Source organism: Montipora foliosa, chromosome 11, assembly GCF_036669935.1.
Source record: "Montipora foliosa isolate CH-2021 chromosome 11, ASM3666993v2, whole genome shotgun sequence".
Lineage (NCBI taxonomy): Eukaryota > Metazoa > Cnidaria > Anthozoa > Scleractinia > Acroporidae > Montipora > Montipora foliosa.
Window position 1 is genome coordinate 7,739,117 of NC_090879.1, and position 21,424 is coordinate 7,760,540.

The window sequence follows — 21,424 nt, forward strand, 5'->3', positions numbered from 1 at the left end:
CTGTTGCCCGCTCAGAGACTTTTGGCGGGAAACAGTTTTAGTGTTAGATGTCATGTGACCTCGAAGTAACCAATGAGGTCGTGCGCTTTTGGGGGAAAAAATTCAGCTACCCAAGATATGTTCCTTATTTGCCGTATTCCTCGCGCATCCACTTTGCCAGCGCACAGGCAGCGCTTACACGTGCCCGGTTTCATCTGCAACCGCATCGTTTTTGATGCGGTTACGCTTTCTGTTTACACGACTCCAATCGAGACCGTTGCCGAAACCGGGTCAATTTGAAAACGCTGCCGAAAGTGGAACGATTTCAAAACGATTCGGTTTCATCTGTATTGTAAACGCCGAAACCGCATCGATTTGAATGCGGTTACTATTTTGGCGCGGAATTTGCATTGTTTGATTCAAAATGGTGAATTTAGCACGTAGTGCAGCGCTCGCATAAACCACCATTGATTTTCTGGCGAAAACGATTGCGTGTAAACACTCCAAACAGCATCGATTTTGATGCGGTTTCGAAGTCGTGAACCCGTATCGCTGTGAAACCGCGTTCGTGTAAACGCTGCCTCACTAGGCCGAAAGGAAATAGAGGCTGCTCACTCTGTCTTAGCGCCTGTTGACATGGTTACCGGGCTAACCGAGCTAACCTGGGAGAGTCACCCTTCTAGGCATGTAAACGGTTCGTGCCAGGTTTTCCCGGCTAACCGAGATGAACGCAAAATTCCCATCCTGAGGAATTGCTTCATCGTTGTCACTTACCAGTGGCATCTCCTGAACGAAATCACAAAGTGCAATATAGTTTCCCCAGACGCTAAAAATCGGTCGCTAGCGTAATAAGGCCATCCCCTTTTTCTTTTCGTTTACCGTCGAATGCGTTTCCTGATATGGGGTCGGTCGGTCGGATTGAAAAAAACAAATTAGCATTCTCGGAATCGGAGGCCTGGTACCCCAGCATCACAGCTGTGGAGCCAGGAAATGGCAGAAAAGTTGGTGAACGTTGTTGCAAAATTAAGACAGCGTGGGGAAAAGGATCAACCACCGAAACTCCTATGCGACATAAAAAGGCTTAAAAACGTCGTTACGTATTTTTTTTTTTTTTTGGGAAAATGCCAAAAATTTGGGTCGGTCGGGAGACGCTAAACGAAGGAAAAAAACGAGGTTGCCTATTTACCGAGTTGGTATTTCGAGTTGGATTTCGAGTTGGATTTTCGAGTTGGATTTTCGAGTTGGATTTTCGAGTTAGGATTTTAAATGTAAACTGTAGATTGCAGATCAGGGATAAAATACAGACCAAGGTTATAATGTAACTGTTGAAAAGCCCAAACCCTTTTGAAGTCAATACTGTTTTATGCCTAATTTAGACCAGCCACTGGTCTGCAGTCTGTATTTACACTGCCCAACTCGAAAATCCAACTCGAAATCCTAACTCGATAATTAGTCTGTCTCCATGTGGGCCTAAGCGATAACAAAATGAAAGTTTCTTTTGTCCACTCTCTAGATGAGCACTTTATGCCCTTAGAGCAAATGTCGAATAAAAATATTGTATATATCGCTTGAACACACAGAGCAAACGACTCAAACGTCGAACTTTTCCTGTCCCGAACCCGAATGGGGTTTTGGGTCGACCAAATAATTCAGTTGGTCGATTCAGTTCATTCGTCGAACTTATTTGAGTCAAACTAATTGCCCAAAAACCCTTATGGTCAGCAGTTCACGTTACAAGCCTAAAACTATTCAATATGGCAAAAAGTAACGCGGAACACGAGTCAGCTGAACATTTGGAAGAATTTTCTACAAAAAAAATAATTTTAAATCACCGGAATAACCTTTACTGTCAAACTTATATATTTTTTTTCAAAAAAAGCCTTTGTATCCAAAATAACGAAGTTTTAGAATCCCTTGCTTTTGTTTTCAAATTTCGCAGGCGCCGTCTTCTTGAATAACTGTGATGTGTTACGGTTGCCCTATTGTTATTAGACAAAAACTCTTTGTGTTAGAACAATAAGGCAACGTAAAACGTCACAATTATTGAAGATGGGAGCGCCCGCAAAATAAGCGATTTTAAAATTCAGTTGTCCCGATATAAAGACTTTTGAAAACAAATTTCAAACAAATTTTGTTTAAAGTTTTTGTGTAGCTAGCAAGAATGGAGGTTCCGCTTTAAGTACCATATGAGTGCGTTCCCTTTGTGTTCGAGCTGGAAACACAGAAACGTTGCCACAGGCCGGCCATGTTGTAGGCGGGAAAAGGTCCCATTTTTTGCGCATTCTTTCTTTTAATTTGTTTTAGAACTGCTCATGACATGTGATCGTGCACATATATTGCTATACGGCTTTTATAACTGACGTGATTAATTAAACCAGATCGAATTAAAATTGAAAACTTTGTTTAAAATTACTATGACGTGTGGAAGAGAGCTCAGTATCACTTTTCAAATGCGTTTCAAGTTGATATTTCTGTTCTTTAGTTTACTTACTGCAAGTCTTCAAGACTGTTAATGATCTGGAAATAGACAAACCCACTTTTTCAGTCAATTTTTATCGTTTTAGAAGATGCGTATGTGCTCTACCTTCTTTGTTATTTTTAATTATGCACAAACTTCGATAAATTTCAGATGACTTATTTTGCTAATTTATCTATATCTTGTTTTGCATGAGGCTTATGACAACAATCCTTTAGACTGATAAAGTTAATGTTCAATGCCTTCACATCCGCACTTTTTAGCCCCATTTACTCCGACAGTGACGGTACGGCAGTGCCTTCAAAGTAGTCTCCTCACGGACTCTTGGGGGCAGTGATTTCAACTGCTGTCCATTGAACACTGCGTTGAAATGCCTGTGAGTGAGAGTTTCCTGCAGTTTCCTACGTTGTGACCTTTGAAACCTTGTGATGTAACACTGTCAAACACATGACCTTCAATCTTCAATCGTTCAACGTTCGACTCTCTCCAATAGACACGACAAAATATTTTTACCGATGAAAAATACATAAAACCTGAATGAGTTCAACGTGGTGGAATTTTTCCCGCTTCAGCACACAGGTGACGCAAATCCTTCGTTTTTTGACATAAAGCTCAAAGAACAAAAGAAGAAAATTTCGAGGAATTTTCGGAAGAATAGTTATCAAGTTCATCGATCTGAATTCTGAGAATAAAAAGACTGGCGTGGTGTAAGTGCACAATTTAACACGTTCTTTCCGCTTGATAAATTTCTTGGAATGAAACACAATTTTACTGCACCAATCCTATTCCTAGAATACATTTTTAAGTACCATGTAAGCGTGTTTCATTTGATCAGACGTCAATGTGGACACGTCGGAGGAGGAAACAAGGAAAAGTTGCCACAGGCCATATTGTAGGCGGGAAGAGGCCCCATTTTTGTGCGCGTTCTTTCTTTTGTCTTAGTAATAAAGCCACCACAATTGCTGATTTTGTGGTCGTGCATGTATTGCTTAGAGGCTTGTAAGACTAACTTGCATAAATTTGACTTGTTAATATTTCCTTGTTCAGATTACGGTAACTTATATCCAATTCTCCACCAAGATCGAATTGAAACAAGTAAAACTTTGTTTAATGACTTGTGAACGAGAAATAGCAGTTTTTCAGGTGCGTTCTACTTGAATGTGAACTTCCGGTTCTGTTAATACGTGACGACGAAGATTACGTCACGCACACTCGTGACCAAATTCGGCTGAAGTTCGCTTTGTCGGGAAGAAACAAAACTTGTGCCCTTCAAAAAGGGCGAACTTATAGCTTGGAGGAAAATATGAATTTAAAAGGTCAAGAAGAAACTGTGGATCAAACAGAAGTTTTTCTAGCTGCTTGGAGAAGGTTTTCTCCACAAGTCAAACCTCCCAATACCGATTTCTTGCAATTTTGTGGTTTTAATGGCACAAGCTCATCCTGTGAGCAAATCCTTGAGCGGATGAAAACATGCCACGAAAGGCTCCAACATGCCATAGACATGATAAAAGCAGAGGGGTTTGTTTTGAAATGGCTCACAGAGGTCCTTCATGTTAAAGACTTGAATGTAAGGGATTCACAGGTTCAGGAAATTGTAAACTTTTTCTACCCGAATGTTATTTTGGATTCGCATCTGCGTTCAGTTGGTTCAGACGCCCCTTCTACGGAAGACAAATCAATCTCTGAATACGGGCCTCACGGCGAATCTTGCAAGTTACAAGACACCTGTGAATCAATTGACGGAAGAAACAAAACAATTAGCAAAATGGTTGAGGTGGGAATGACAAATAACACAGAACACACAGTCGGCGGAAGTGTGAACAAGGAATTAGAGTCTGCTGTCAATAACTCATGGGAGATGTCAGGGGTTAACACTTGTGAATTATTTAGCAGTGAAAATAATGAATTCGACGAACAAGAGGGCTTGTTGCACGAGGATAATAATACAGTAGAGGGTAGTAAACTATTGCCTAATAACAAAGCGGATGAGGGAGATGAATACGATGAAAGCCAAACAATTTTAAGTGACGAAAGAATCCCTACGGACTCGTACTCTGACGGCGAGGACACGATGGAGGAAAGACGACGAGGAGCGTATTCCCTTGAAAATGATAAGTCATCTGGGATAAAAAATCGAACAATGGCGACTGTTTTCTTACCGTTTGCAAAGGGAATTAGCAAAGCTAGATCGAAAGGAAGGTGGCATTCCTCGTCAAATTATATACATCTAAGGAGTGACTCTGGGAGTAGCGAGACAAGTGGTGAAATCGAGACCAGTGATGTCAATTTGTCGCATTGTACCGAAAGTGAAAAATCAGAAGATCACTGTAGCGAAGTTTTGTTAGACACTAGTGAAAGTTTCTTTAAAGGGAACGATATTTGTCCGAAAAATCAGGAAAATATGGCAGCTGGTGGCGCTAGAGTTTGTTTGGATGTGAACTCTTCCGTCGATCAATCTCTCTGTGTTGACTTCGAGGGAAGGGTAGTTTCACAGAACAAAGGGAAAACGAGTGACGGCGAATCTGTGGAGGGCAGGTGTGAAGAGTCCATGGACGATTCGCCTGATGTCATTCTTGGAGTTGTTGAAGACCTGATTTCCTTCTTGGAGGGAGTTGAGGTTATAAGCAGTGATGAGTTTGAGGCAGAAGGGGAATCGCCCACAGAGCCTGTTGAAGGGAATGATTCAGTGCTATTTGGCGGGGTTATTAGGCCGCGCAAACCAAAAGGATTCAGAAGACAACTTGACTCTGTTATGTCTGTTGGAAATGTAAGCGTTCTGAGCTCAGATTCTTTTGTCAGTCACTTTGCAATAGATGTCGCAGCTTGTGAAATGCAATCAGCCGATTCATCTGGTGATGAAGGAAATGTCTTGGATGAAACAAGACCAGAAGCTTCACCTGGTCTACTTAACGAGGACCCAGCAAAGAAGCAAGATGCAAGTCCCCCTCCACCTTTAAGGCCTCCTCGGCGTAGCAAAACTGAGAGATTGTCACGAACGTTGGAGTCGCCAAAGAGAGTCGCAGCAATCAGTGCTGATGATGATGAGGTGTTTGGAAAAGCATATGAAGGTAGGTGATGCCACTTCACGAGATAAGAGCAACTGGGCACAGTTGTTCAAAAGTCGATTAGCGCTAATCCTAGATTAAAAATTAACCAAGGAATTTATTTCTCTACTCCCAAATGCTGTTCAACGCTGATATTCGGCGGAACTTTACATTAGAAGAAGTCAATCTTGAAAAACAAAAATTGGCAAAGGAAACTTTCACCAAAAAGGTGGGATCGTGATACAAAAGTTTACGCTAATCCTGGATTAAGTTAATTGGCTTTCGAACAACCGGGCCCTGGACGTTTTGATTCAGATTGGTGTAAGGAGTAATTTCATGATATAGCCTGCGTAGCTGGCGGTATTGTAAGCGCCCGCGAAATAAAGTTTTGGCGGCGGAGCGGACAAGCGAGCGGCGAAGCCGCGAGGAGAATGGGGAGACAGACATGGTTCGAGTTATTGTGGATAATATGGAGAAGGATCTGAAGGGAAACAAAAAATTAAAAATTTGCTTGGAGTTAGGGATGGTTTGAGTTACCAAGAGCTAAATTGCAATAAATGTTTGACAGAAATCCAGGGGAAATCGATCTCGGTTCTAGTTAGCATGAGGTTTCAGTTAGCCAGGGTTCAAGTTTCGGGAGTCAGCTGTAAATGTGAAACATGGGCAGGTCCAATAAATAGTTTTTGTAGAGTTTGTGTTTGATTGGTTTTATGTCCTGTCATTTCCAGACCATTAAGTGTGATTTTATTCAAACAGCATTCAATATTGTAGCTACTACATATACACAGCATTTAAAAATGGATTAAGGGTGTTATATGTTTACATACATGTACATCGTGCATTTATAGTTTGGTTTCCTTACTGCGCCTCTCAATAACAATCATGCGGACTCGTAAATTCAAAGATCAACCGACAAATGAGTTTTTCGCTACCATCAATCAAATGTTCGATGGCTCCTCCCAGCTTCTGATTATGTTGACTGAACTGGGCTCAAGGATGTGATTTGATTACTCCGCACTTGACAGTAGTCGGAAGCTCGGAGTAGCCGCCCAATATTGATTGACGGTAGCGAAAAACTCATTTGTCAGTTGACCTTTGAATTTGAGAGTCCGCACGTTATTGAAGGCACAGTAATTGAAATTTTTGTGAAATGTGAGGCATGCATCTGAAATTTAGGTTGCAACTTTGACTTTGCAAATTTCTTGATGAACACTATTTTTAATTAACAATAGTTCTTCAAGACATCAAATTATATTTTTTATAGTTATGTTTCTGTTCTATGTACCTAATCCACTTAATGCCTGGATGTAAAATGATAAAAAATGTTCAAAACAATAATACATTAACAATTTCAGTTTTACAAAAATGTGAAATTCAAGTAAATCATAATTATTCAGATTTTTTTGCAAAATAATATAATGATAATTTTTTGATGACTTTCTTTGGAAATAAGAGTTCTAGTAGCTCTTATGATTTAGGGAAATAAAATGATGTTGCATACTTTTAATTTGCTTATTATTTTAACACAGACAAAGAAAATGTGGTTATACATCCCTGGTGAAAATCCTTAAAGGATCTTTAAAGATCTTCAAAGATCTTCAAAGACCTGACAAAGATCTTTAAAGATGAAGATCTTCACAGGATCCTTGAAGGATCTTTAAAGGATCTTCAAAGATTTTCTAACATTGAGGACTCTTGAGATACTTCATCACGATCCTTGAGGAAATTATCAGGATCTTGCAAAGATCTTACCAAGATCCACACACAAAATCTTGGAAAGATCCTGAAAAGGATCCTTGAAGATCCTCAAAGAGTGACTGAGGATCTTACAAGGATCTTAAAAGGATCCTTGAAAGGATCTTAATGAAATCTTTGACAGGATCCTTAAAGATCATACTAGGATCTTTTAAGGATCTTTGAAGGATCCTTATAGTGATCTTGAAAGAAACCTTAAAAGGATCCTCAAAAGATCCTCAAGGATTGTATGAGGATCCTTTAAGGATCCTAAAATAATCTTCAGAGGTATCTTGAAAAGATCTTTATCAGGATCCTTAAAGATCCTATGAGGATCCTTCAAGGATCTTAAAAGGATCCTTAAAGTGATCTTGAAAGGATCTTTGTTACGATCCTTGAAAGATCCTATGAGGATCCTTCAAGGATCTTAAAAGGATCCTTATAGTAATCTTGAAAGGAACTTTATTAGGATCCTTGAAAGATCCTATGAGGATCCTTCACGGATCTTAAAAGGAACCTTAAAGTGATCTTCAAAGGCTCTCCGTTAGGATCCTTGAAAGATCCTATGAGGGTCTTTCAAGGATCTAAAAAGGATCTTTAGAGAGATCTTGATCCTTCATGGATAAGGATCTTATAAGGACCTTTTTAGGAGTGAAGTGTATAAAATCCCTAAAGATCCTATGAGGTATTACGTACATGTACCCTCAAGCATCGTTAAGGAACCAAACTTTGAACATAAAAATAATCACGCTGTATACGAATCAATTAAAAAGAAAACGTTTATTCTGATGTAATCCATTGATTGTCGGAAATATCAGTGACAGATTACTTTGTTTGATGAACTCGTAATAGCTGCAGGCCGGGCCAGAAGCAAATTATATGAAACAATATACTCTTGAAATATCAAAGAATTCGTGTCACAGCACGTAATTTTTTAAAAAAATACCAGGGCTAAAATACAGAATTCAGGGCCACATCTAGAGACTCTAGTGACGAATCGGCTCGATCAGTATTTTTTCATATTCCTTTAAGGGTTAATTCGATGAGTCTGCTATGATTTTTGCTCACTTTTTCTTTAAAGTACAGTCCGATGAATCGGAGGGTTGTAATCCTCCGCCATCTTGGATAAAACGTTAGAGATAAGACTGGAAACTAGTGAGCCATTTCCCTTTTGGTCAGCAGTCACCAACGATGGCTCCTCTTACAATTCGGCGGTTTTATTCTAAGTTTGAATCAACGAGCATAAATCTTATGATTCATGATTGTTTTGCCCTTTAAATACTGATTCAAAACGAGGAAATGCATACAGCAATCCAAGTACAAAGGTAGGCGCTAATTATAAGCAGATAATATTTGAGTTGATGACTTATTATTGTCCTTAAAAATGACGATAGACTAAATCGGCTAACTCAACCAATTCAAATCTCTCGGGGTTAAGGTTCTTTGTGTGTTTAATTTGCATGGCAATGAAGCATTCATATTTAAAATGATATGGTAATACTGGAACAAAACGTTTTATTTCGAAAAGATTTTAATTGCGTACAACATTGAGTTAGCCGAAATTCGAACTTTTCAAACTTCAAGTCCCAAAATAATTTGACATGTACAGGCAAGGATTATAATTCGGCTTACTTGCTCTAATCCTGCAAAAAATAGGTGAACCTTTAACGAGATTACTTACTAGTAATAAGGTTTACATCAAAAGAGTGGTTGTTGCAAATTATATGATTGGCAAAGGATCCCTTCGCTACGTGTCTGAGGTTCATAGCAATTTTCAAATTAAAGGTTAGGTGATGCACATTTATTTCCACTTCCACGGCATGACTTGCGAGTACATGTGGAATTCATGATAATCAATATGAGTAATTTGCCCTTATGGCTTTGTTTTTCTTTCAGGATGCATAACTGCAAAATATTCAGAAAAAGTTCTCAAAAAGCAGCCTCAGCCGACAATAGCACCAAATACTGAGTGAAGAAAAAAATTAGTAATAAAAAGATAGATAAAATGAAATAAATACAAATGTGTTAGGTAAAATCAAACGTTATTGTTGTAGTACATGTACTTGTACTTGTAATGTTTCTCTTTCGCTGTTTTTCTAGGCTACAATTTAAGGTTTTTGTCTTATTTTTAAGAAACATTTTCTCAATAAGAATCGCTGTTTGTGAAAATCTTTTAAATATTCCCAGCCATATCTTCGATAATGGATATTAATGAGTACTTGATAAAAACTGTATGAGTATCTATATTTTAACTCTATTGTTTCTATGATTATTAATATACATTCAAGTCATATTATAGGTAATTTTGAGAAAATTAATTGGTTTACTGTATGCAGCTAGACTTTTAATTAATGGATAACCATGCGTGTGACCAAATAACTCCAAAAGCTACTATGATTGTCAGTTGAATAAGATGTGAGCAAAGTTGTCACAGAGTTTCAATGTTAAAACAACAATGTTGTCAAAGGCAACTTGATCCACATCAAGTCTGTGAAAAACAATAGTCAGTGTATCATTTGTTCAGGTTTGTTAGATTTTTATTGTATTCTTCCCATCCCTTTGACCCAGGAGTTAGTGCCAATTTTGGATAACAAGCCAGGGTGATAAGCCTTACCAAACTTCACTTGCATCTTACTCAAGTGAGAATCGTAGTGTGTTGCTGTTTTTCATTCAGTTCAATAAAGAATGCTAGCAAATAAAGTCGGATATTGATTTCCCATGATTCATCATAATTGTTATTTTACTTCAATCATACTTGGCATTATAACATAAATAGTTTACAGACAAATGAAGCATTTTATCTATTGAAGTTTCTCTTTTACAGAAAGAAAGCTCCTTTTTCCAGGTTAAATAAAATTTGTACATCAAACTGCAGTCCAATAAGTGCAATTCAGGGTGAGAAGGTGGACAATAAAATTAATAATCTTGGCTAAGTTCCTGTAAAGTCCTAAATGATATTTAAACATAAACATCCTCAAGGATCTTGCAAATGATCTTGGCAAGGGTTTTTGAAGATCCTCAAGGATCTTGCACCAGATCTTTGAAGATCCTTAAGGATCTTGGATATGGTTTTTGAAGATCGCCAAGGATCTTTGGTTGGTTCCTTTAACATCCTCAAGGATCTTTGATGATCTTCAAAGATCTTGGTCAGGATCTTTAAAAATCCTTGAGGATCTTGGAAGGATCTTCGAAGATCCTCAAGGATCTTGGACAGGATCTTCGAAGATCCTCAAGGATCCTTGAAGATCTTGGCAAGGATCTTTGAGGATCTTGGCAAGAAAGGCTAAGATCTTTAAGGATCTTTAAGGATCCTAGGTAGGATCCTTGAGGATTTAAGAAAAGATCCTTAGAAAGATCCTCAAAAAGATCTTTGAGGAGTCTTTAAGGATCTTCAAAGATCCTTCAAAGATTTTCACCAGGGATGTGCACAAATTATTGAAAACATCTGTTTCAGAGAATCATTTTCACTCATAGTTTTCACATGCCCTTATGTTGTGTGATAATTAAAAATATTTGTCAGTGGTCAGCACTTCTATGAAATGTATCAAACCGAAAGAACATTAATTTTGATTTTAAATGATTTTGAACACTGTTCTTGATTTTTATTTAAAAACCTTGAAATGCCCAATCACTGACTTGTAAGAGTTTGTGTGTTTTTTCAACGTTTTTGCTTCCAAGCAAATTAAAACATTTTCATGTTATCGTGCAAATATTATTTGCCAGCTTACTCGTATAAATTAAGATAATTAAGGCTATGTTCTCACTTTTAAATACAGTAATAACATTATTGTTGTTTCATCATGAAAGGAATACAAAGTATTATTGTGTGCTGAAATTGCGTCAAAGGAGAGCTCTGTATTGTCATCAGTAACAGAAATGTTGGTGTGGTCATAATACTGAAAAAAAAAAAAAAAACCGAACACAAATTGTGCTATTCGTTTACGTTCTAAATGTATGTGCATCTGTCTCACTTCATAATGATACACTGACTATATTATGTTTTCAGTGAAGGTGACAGTTTGATTCTAAAAAAGTTGTAATTTAATTGGAAGAACATCAAAAATTGGGCTTCACCAAAGCGTTTTCCATTTTTTTGGTGTCGTTTTTCCTAGCAGAGCAAATACTGCAACCACTGGATAGAAAATTTCTCTTTTTAAATTTATTGATAGAGTGGATATTACAGAGATTCTGAAAGCCATGAAATCCTCAATCAGCAATTTTTAGTTGCGTATCCTGAATCCTTAAAGAGAGTGAACTCTGTAACCATTCCTAGCAGGCACAACAAGGGCAATAAACTTGGTGAAATTGAAAGCAATGCAACTAGCAAATTTCTTAGAGCTTGAGAGAATGTGTGCATGCAGGCTTTGAACAGTAAAATGAATAATTTAGTATGTTGGTCACTATGTGCGGGAATTGCTTGCATACCGGTAATTATTTTTGGTGTCTGATTGGAAACCACCCTATTCCTAAGTTTCAAATGTAGAGAAATTCATTTGTTAAGCTTCTTTAATTTACACCTCCTCCCCAAATTGCTGAATAAGTAATTTTTTTGTGGGAATTTCGATTGATTTTATATATGAGTTAATCCCATTTTTCCTTGTGTTTGTTGGCAAGAATGTAAGATTGTATTCTTAAACACCCAAAGCAGAAAGGGATCTTGTTATCTCATACAATAAAGGGTACCTATTCAGGGCCTATTATACATGTATGTGTATATATGTGTATATATGTTCTCACTAGCTCGCTAGTTTGAGCACTCTGGCATGGCTTAAATGTACCAAATGCGTGGGACATTTGGGGTGGCTTTATAAGCTTAACCTCCATCCTAGACATCAGCACTGCACTGATGAGGGCCTAGAAGGCCGAAACAGTACTGTCTGCAGTTAGTTTTATATATATGTATATATGTATGTATAAGGTGCCCATGGCTGCCGCCACGCTATCCATGTGTGATCTCGGAGCACTGCAAACCCAGCCAGATGTAATTGACTGGGAGTCGATTTTGAGGAGGGAGGAAAAGCGGAGTACCTGGAGAAAAACCCTCGGATTCAGGTTGAGATTGACTGAAACTCAGCCCACATACGACCCGAGGCCAGAGTTTAACCTGGGTCACAGAGGTGGGAGGCACGATTGATGACCACTGAACCACCCTATATTTGTTTATTTATCTTCTATAGGGGATCTCAAAGCCCTTGCACAGTCATCAGAAGTCACAGGATTACCACGACGAAGCAACAGTGAACACATACATCATCGAAGCCAAAGTTCAGATAGTGAAGACCTGAAGAAATTGCGAAAGGCGAGGGTAGCTCAAGTTGTGATAGATGGCACAAATGTTGACTTCCCTTCATCTCCGATTACATCTCCTGGTGGAAGCCCTTCCAAACGGCCCTTACATGTAAGTGTGAAGGTCCAGGAAGTGTCAGAGCATTTTACTTTTGGCTAATTTTATATTAATAACACATTGGAATGGGATTTACTGGTTTCGAAATGACAAATTGTACCAAAATAATGTCAAACGAGTAAACTGACAAAGAAGTTTTGTGAATATATCTGGGAGCGACAGGTACTAAAGACAGGTCTCAGGTCACAGGTCACAAATGAAAAGAAAATTTACTTTTATGAAAGTACACTCTCAGTGAGGAGTGCTGACATCCACTTGGGCCCCCCCTCCCATCAAAACAAAACGGTTGTTTTCATGATCTGAGGTGAGCAATCTGAGTTACCGTACTTATTCCGCTAAAAGCCGAGACCCCAAACTTCTTTGCGCAAAAAAATCAACTTGATTGACACAAATTGAAAATGCATAATACCCGGCTATAAGCTGAGACCCAAAGTTATTCGACTGGAAACCTTACAACCTCGCCTTTAAACTTAAAATAGTCGCCGAAGCAGAAGCTGTAGAAAATAACTCCGAGATCGCCAGCGAATACGGCATCAATGAGTCGATGGTTCCATCGCTGGAGGAAAGATCAGGCAAATCTGTTTAACGGCGAGCTCGATCAACGACTGTTGGCGTGGCTTTCAGAGTAAAGAAGTCATGGGAAGATTTTCCCTTTAATGAGCATCTTTTTTTTTGCTTGGAAAATGTCGCTTTAAACAAGAAGAAATCCACTTGCGCTTTCATCTCAAGTTTGCTCTGGTGTTATGTGAGAAGCTTGTTTACACCATCTGTGTCAACAGATGGTGCAATCTCGATCCCAAACTCTTCGTTCCTTCGAGTGGCCTGATATTCCAGAGTAGATGGTGATTGATGGTGAGGCATTCGTTCAAGGCTTGTGGCACCTCTATAACGCACTCGATGACACAGAAGACGATGCAGTCTTCAACTAGAATATTCCAGAAGAAAAAAAAAAGTGAAGACAAGGAAATGGATGACGCATTCGAGGCAGACAGCGAGGAAGAAGACCAGCGATAAGATCGATCCCGATCACACAATAACACAAACGGCTCGTTTACGAGCCACCAAATAATAAAAGTCCATATTAAACCAACAACAACTTCTCTTCATTTTACAAGTAATTTAGCTCGGCTTGTAAGGGAATACACGTTCATTTGTTACTGTTTTAATTTTCTGAGAAAATTCTTTTTATCAAAAATACTCGGCTATAAGCCGAGACCCCTCTACGCCTTTAAATTTGGCCAAATGGAGTGTGGATTTGTGTGAAAATCACTCGGCTTATAGCTGAATAAGTACGGTAAATTGGGGATTTGTGGAGATCTTCATTCATTCACCGCAGTTAAGATCTAACATCTCCTACATTACAACAGTGAAAAAAAAAATCATTTTACATTAATCTTTGTTTGTGCCAGGAATCAAATGATGACAGCAGAGCTGAGAAGCTTCATAAGAGGAAGTGGGTTGTTGCTGCTGTGCTGGATAGTGAAAAGGGATACTTGGAATGTCTCAACATGTTACACAAGGTCAGTAACAAGGTTTATGTCGCCACATTTATAAACCAAAGCCATTCAACATTAGTCCAGATTTCACCAAGGTTAACTTAATAAAAGATTAGGGCTGAACTACATGTAGTTACTTCACTGGTTACAAGTTAGTCCATTCCCTGCAGTGCTGGAAATAACAGTCAGTCATCGGACATTGTCCAACCGAATTTTGAAAATGCCCGATCAATTTCACATTATGATCGGACAAGATGACCAAACATCTCACCAGCACATGCATCTTGAGTCATCTTCTTCAAGGTGTTGTCAGTCAATAAATTATGTCCGCTCCAAATTATTTGTCAAATGTCCAACCAAAAGGAAGATTTGAAAGGACAAAATTATATTTTAAAAAATACAACCACACTTTTCGGAACATGTTTGAAACATCGAAACATGTTCCGAAAATTCAAAAGCGTGGTTGTATTTTTTAAAATGTTAGTAACACTTGTGCTATCCAGACCATTTGGAAAAGTTATTCACGACATAATTATATCCTTTGAATAAAGAAAAATTATTTCCAGCGCTGCCTTGCGACAATTAAGTTTACTTGGCACTTGCAAATGGTGGACGAGATGCAGCCACATTTACGACATCAGGATATCTTTACTCTTCAAGGTGAATAGCTTCTGCACTTATTGGATATTTGACACAGTCGTATAGTCCCTCACCCCCCTCCCCTCCCTAGATACGTCCAGAATGCCCCTTAATTAACCCCTTGACTCCCAAACTGGCCTGAAACAGCGATACTTAGTATTTTACTCTATCTAACGCCAGAGTATTTTACTCTGTCTAACGCCAGAGTATTTTACTCTGTCTAACGCCAGACAATTTTACTCGTCAATGGGGAACCCCCGGGAATCAATGGATTAATCACTCACTGATGTCCCCATTAACTGTGTGTACAGATTTCAAGAAGAGTCATGAAGTGCCCCCTTAAGTACTCTTCTCTCCCAACTTCAACATCACATTTAGTGTCCCCCAAGTAATGATAAACAGAGCTCTGCATTTACCCTAAGCTGAGAATAATGCTCCCCAAACCTTGTAGATGATGAAAAATGCCTTGCTTTGCTTTTTGTTTTGATTCATCATTGATTTCCGGTGGCTCAGTTGGTTGAGCATCGGGCTGCCATGCGGGAGGTCGTGAGTTCGACTCCGGCCGGACCAACACTCAGGGTCTTAAAATAACTGAGGAGAATGTGCTGCCTTTGTAATTACATTTGCAAATGGTTAAGACTTTCAAGTCATCTCAGATAAGGACTATAAACCGTAGGCCCTGTCTCACAACCCTTCAATGTTCACAACTTAACCCTTTCAGCCCCGATAGTGCCAAGTGGCACTTATAGATTTTACTCTGTCTAACGCCAGACGATTTTACTCACGAGTCAATGGGGAACCCCTCGGGGCTTAAAGGGTTAAGCTAACAGCGTGAAAAAACTATGTCCCTGTTTAACCCTTTCAGCCCCGATAGTGCCAAATGGCACTTATAGATTTTACTCTGTCTAACGCCAGACGATTTTACTTGTCAATGGGGAACCCCTCGGGGCTTAAAGTGTTAATGTCCCATCTCACCCATAGATCCCTTGCTTGTAAAGCACATTTGAATATGATAATAGAAAATGCGCTATATAAATTCATTACCATTACCATCACCATTCATTTTTCCATGGCAATCTATCCACCTAAAATACCTGTGGACAAAACCTCACATACGCAGTAAAGTAAAGCTCATGAACATTTTTGCTTTGTATTTTCAACAGCATATGAAGGCTTTAAAGTTGTCTATTGAGTCATCTGCCCCAATCTTGACACTCTTAGACTACAACAAGATCTTCCACAAGCTGGATGAACTGCATACAATTCACAGTGTGTTTTACACTGACTTAGAGATGCGTGTCTCACACTGGACTGACCGCCACCTAATTGGGGATTTATTTACAAGTTTGGTAAGGTGCTTTTTGTTTTCTTGTTATGTAACTTGCAAACCATTCTAAGAAAACAAAAAACTTTTCTGGCATTGTTTAAAAGCTAAATTATCTGGAAACTGTATAATTTATTCTCTTTTTTGTAATAGATTGATCAGGGTGATGTCTACAAAGAATACATTTTGAATTACAAAACTGCCCTGTCCACTATACGCAAATGCAAGGCAAACAACGAGCAGTTCAACAATATATTTACCAAGGTACTGTACATTTTTCATTTGTCAGTTGACTGATCAATCAAGAATTAGTTGAGTTTTAATTACTAATTATAATAAGGCATTTGAATTTTGCATTACGATCATGATATTATTAAGGTTTTATTTTTGTTTTTTATTTTTATTATAGGAGCTCACCATACCTTCTTTACAAGAAGTGACAACATTAGAAGGTACAAATGGGGTGTATTTCGTATAAGGGCATACGTAGACCATGAAACAGAAGTTCTGTGTATACACAGTGTCTTAAAGTTGTGGGGAGGACAATACCTTCAGTTGATATTAAGAGTAAAGAAGGGTGTTAGAATTTAATTGTCAGACTCCACCTGTTTGTAATAGGAGTTAAGAAGAGCTTGTGAAACAATGCTGGATGTCAGATCTGTCAAGTTCTGTTTGCAAGGCATTATTTGTATTTAAAATTCTGTACAGAAAGGACTTTAAAAGAAAAAGACCGGTACATAAGAAGTGCTTGAGTGGTGAAACACTTGAATTGCAAATTATTGTACAGGATTAAATTAATAATAAATAATGTTGATAACTTACGATAATTGTACTAAAAAAAGAGAGAGTTCCAGGATACGTGTAAGCTTCTTATCAAGGAGACTGAAACTTAAGGGACCACCTTGTAATAGTATTATTATTGTATTAGTGTTAAATGCAGTCGATCTGTTTTATTGCAGGGCTATTTAGTAAGCCATTTGGAAGGATTGGCAGATACATTGCTCTTTTAGGGGTAAGTTGATTTTGTCTGTATGGTATGACTCATAATTCCTTTTCCCATCCATGTACATGTATTCACCAACCAGTACTCTCAAGTTCAAAATCAAACACTCGGCACCTTGGAATCACTAAACACATGTAGTATAGTAGTCAAGAATAACCATTCATGAGCTTTACTTTGGCCTTTCTGATTCTGTGGAATCTCACCTTCAAGGGCGAACTGCCAAAGTGCGTTTTGGCTTTCATTTATTAAACTTCTGAACTTTCCATTAAATAGTGATAATGATGATGATGATGATGAACTTTATTTTTAGGAGGCTCAAACCAGTTTTAACCTTTTCAACAAACTGTGCTATTTGGAAGGATTGAATCTGCCAAACTTTTTCACGTAATGGTAACGTTATGATACCGTATGAAATATCAATAGATGCTTAACAAGATGCAGTCATTAATGTGTCTTAACAGGTTACCATGGCAACAATAGAGTCCTCCACAAACAGCCTATATTTTGTCTTTAAACACGTATATCTCAAAAACGAACTCTGTGACCCCCATTTTTCATTGCTGGAGAGTGATTAGCACTCTACAATAAAACTTTCTGCAAAGTTTTAAAAATAATCATCTGGAGCGGATTCGTAGCCACCCTCACAATTAGAAGAATTTAAGGTGGCTCTGAATCCACTCGAGATATTTTTTTTAACCTTTGCCAAGTTTGTCTTAGCCTGCTAATCACTTTTCAGCAATAAAAAATGGTGGTCACCGAGTTCGTTTTTGAGATATAAGTACTTAAACACAAAATATAGGGCGTTTCTATATGGTTCTTTTGTTGTCATGGTAATCTATTACATCACATTAATATGTGCATCTTGTTAAGCAATTATTGGTGTTTCATGTTTGCTACTTAATAACCGAGAGTTAGGTCGTTATGGGAAAATCTCAAACCGAGGCCTTGCCATATTCGCGAGGTCGATACAGCTTAGGCTGAGGTTTGTGTTTTTCCTGTAACCACTGAATGGTCAAGGTTATTAAGTTGTTTATTATATGATTGGATAACAAAACGGTTCTGAAGTGGGGAAAAAAACCTTAGTTCAAGCAGAAGTCATTGCTTGACATCCGGCAGTGCGAGCGCTTATCTATTCATTCATCGTTTCAAACCAACGTCAAACTGTGAACTAAGTAAATTGAATGGAATGGTGTACTCTGTCAAGCAAAAAGTTTTATTTTCAGCAAAAATGATTATTGTAGCCACAAAAAGGATGACTGGAAACTCGAGGTGTTTTTGTTTCTGCTTAACTCTGAGCTACAAAATCTTCTGGCAAGTTGGCATCAAGCAGCCTTGATGTGCTTGTTTTCTGAACAGAATGGTCGGTGACTTTTTCTCGAATTCTTTGCATGCCTGTGTTGTCTGCTGCTGAACTGAGAAACTTTCCAATCTGGCTTTTTCCTAATGGTGCTCTCATGTACCATATTTCACATTTTTTGTGACGACTACCTTGCCAAACAGCTAAAGAGAATGGTGAATAAAGCTGTTTCATTTCCTTGGGTCGTTGATCACTGAAAAGCTTGTAAAATTTTATGGGACACCTCTCCATTCCTGTTGTGTAAATTTTCGGCTGGAACGCTTGCTGGTGGCCATTTTCTTGCCCCTTTCATGTCCCATGTTCGTTAACCCAGACAAGAATTTTGCGGCCATCTTGGACATGATCTTACTGTAGTTCCACGTCTTCCCAACGCAACTTGCCTCTTTCATCTCTGGCCCTAAAGCCAAAGTGGAGAGACAGAAACCACCACCACATGGTCCTCTGGAGGGCTTTGAGAGAAGAAGAACCAAACTGGCCACTTTTAAAGAGTTCTTCTTCTTCTTCTTCTTCTGATGGTGCGCGGGTGGCGTTTGACTTGTTCCCCTTGCCGGCTTTCTGGAGTAAACTTTTCCTCTTGGCTGCTAGAACTTTACGGGACGACTCAAATTCCTTATCAACAAGAATATTGCAAGGAGATGAGCCTTCGGGAACTCAAGGAACCTCTGTATGCTTTGCTGTAAATCCAACAAGGTGTCAGGTTCATAAGCATTGCCATTAATTTAATCTTTGAAAAACTTTGCCAACAAGTGGTCAAGGTCAGCAGCCAGTATTAAAGTCCAAAACTTGAATGCTTCCCTTGTTTATTGAGGTCAAGTATCATTGAAATGTTTTCATATCACTGACAGTTTTCCTGGTAGTTTTTTCACAAATTTTTGCTCCTCTATGAATGTTTGTATTTCTTCTCGACTACCACTGTTTCCTTTGCCCTCGTTGGCACCAACTCTTTTGTAATTTACTGATGTACTTTCATAATTTGTCTTCTTGAAAATCAAGCTCATCAGGGTAATAAAATCCACTCTCCGATTGTTGATCGTCACTCATTGTCTTTAGTCCAATAACTAACCCAATGCAAATAGATTAAATGTGGCCTTTATATAACCTTTTGTTTTTTTCTTTGTTTATTTGCATAATCCCTAGTTGGCCCGTGGGCATTCACTCACTCACTCACTATCCTTTATGACGTCAGTTATCCACTGAACCGCGGGACTGATGTTGCATGGCCGTTTCCTTTCTCCATAAAACGCGGTTGTTTGCGTCCTCTGGGGTTAGTCCAGATAACTGGAGGTCCTCTCTCAGGACCTCCCATCAGCTTTTCGTGGCCTTCCCCAGGTCCTGCACCCGTCCACATGCAGGGAGCAGACCCTTCCAGTCCATGATTCGCTTAGCTGGACATGGCCAAACCATCTAAGATGCTTCCACCTGAGGGCAACATCAAGGTCATCAATGCAGAGCCTCAGATGGAGTTCCTGTGTGTTGATGTTATCTGTAGGTTTTATGGCACACATCTAACGGAGCATAGCCGTCTCTTTTCTCTGGAGCCGATCCAGGTCCATTCATTTCAGAGGTCAGCATTCACAAGCATAAAGCATGGCCCCCCTGACACAGCTGCTGTAGACTCTACCACGTGTGTGTAAAGACAAACTCCTGGAACCAAGTATCGGCTGCAGCTCCCGGAACTTGCCCCATGCAGTCCTGACCCTAGTTACAGTGGCAGCCTCGCAGCCACCACCTGCAGAAATGCTGTCTACTAGATAGCAAAAGGAGTCGACAACAGCAAGCTGTTGGCCAGCAACAGTAACAGAGTCCAGATGTCTTCCATTGATGGGATGTGCTCTTCCAAAACATCTACTGCACTTGAAGGGGGGATTTATGGGAGAATAATGCCCTAGCGCTTAGCTGGGCTTAGGCAGTCAGAGTGTACGTTATATTGGCCGCAAACACTAGGCACATGATAAGGTATCACAACATTGCCCTTAAGTGAAAGAGTGTTGTGTAGTTAATCTGTCTGATAACACATTCCCTTCAAATTGTTGAAGCTGGTTTGAGCCACCTTAAGTGTTAACAGGACTGGGCATTCAGTCTTTTTATGGTGGTGATTTGACCCTTGTCAACTTGTTCAATAAAATCCCTTTTCGATGTAGACATACCTGAGCCTGACTTTGATGTAAGCAGTGTAAAAACTCTGTAACCTGGAAGGGTTGACAGGCTGCATTAATAATTCTTTATTCAACACTTTAAAAATAAATTAGGACTTAATCAGAGAAACCCCAGAAGATCATGCTGATTCTGAAGTGTTAAAATCTGTTCTGAATTCAACTGAAGAGTTTCTTGCAAAAGTCAGCGGTGATGACAGAGATGGCGGGGTAGGTACTAGAACTTTGCAGAGTTAAATGTAACCATAATTCCAGGTCTATCACTTACCCTTTTTTCCTGTGTAATTATTTGCTCACTATTATAGAGAAGAGGAAAATCGAAAAAGGATATTATTGTAAATATTAACATCTCAATTCATATATGGGCGTTTTTTCTTAAGACTTCAGAGAAAATTATCTTCAATTTAAAACCCTCGTTATGCTTTTTGAAGATACATAGTAACTCCTCTGATTTTGTGTAATGTGGGTATTTCTAGGCTTTGCAAAGGGTGAAGACAGACCATAGACTGGTGAAGGATGGCTTTATTGTGGAACTTGCAGGTTTCAGAAATATTTGTACTTCAATAATTTATTTTCATTTTGCAATTTACATTTTTAGTGCATTTGTAATCTGTTTTTTTTTTAATTTTGGTGAATTTTTCTTACATTTGCTGCTTCTTCCTTTCAGATGGTGTTAGAAAATTCAGGCATCTGTTCGTTTTCAATGACTACCTTCTGTGTACAAAAAGAAAAATAACTGCCAGGTAAAAAACATTTTTTAAAATGACTGATGTTGTTGCTGGCCTGGATTTTTCACACAAACATCCAACTCTTAA

General features: G+C 38.8%; 1 protein-coding gene across 1 annotated transcript in view; it reads left to right on the forward strand.

Moving 5' to 3' along the window:
* Positions 1-3,682: 3,682 nt before the first annotated feature.
* The window catches only part of LOC137974812 (active breakpoint cluster region-related protein-like), a 36,160-nt gene continuing 18,418 nt past the window's right edge, over positions 3,683-21,424 (forward strand). The window contains exons 1-10 of the mRNA XM_068821804.1: positions 3,683-5,523; positions 12,411-12,631; positions 14,047-14,157; positions 15,936-16,121; positions 16,250-16,360; positions 16,506-16,548; positions 17,056-17,108; positions 20,706-20,819; positions 21,086-21,149; positions 21,277-21,352. Of these exons, the coding sequence (XP_068677905.1) occupies positions 3,759-5,523; positions 12,411-12,631; positions 14,047-14,157; positions 15,936-16,121; positions 16,250-16,360; positions 16,506-16,548; positions 17,056-17,108; positions 20,706-20,819; positions 21,086-21,149; positions 21,277-21,352 (2,744 nt within the window). The 5' untranslated portion in view covers positions 3,683-3,758. The remainder of the gene's footprint in view (positions 5,524-12,410; positions 12,632-14,046; positions 14,158-15,935; positions 16,122-16,249; positions 16,361-16,505; positions 16,549-17,055; positions 17,109-20,705; positions 20,820-21,085; positions 21,150-21,276; positions 21,353-21,424) is intronic.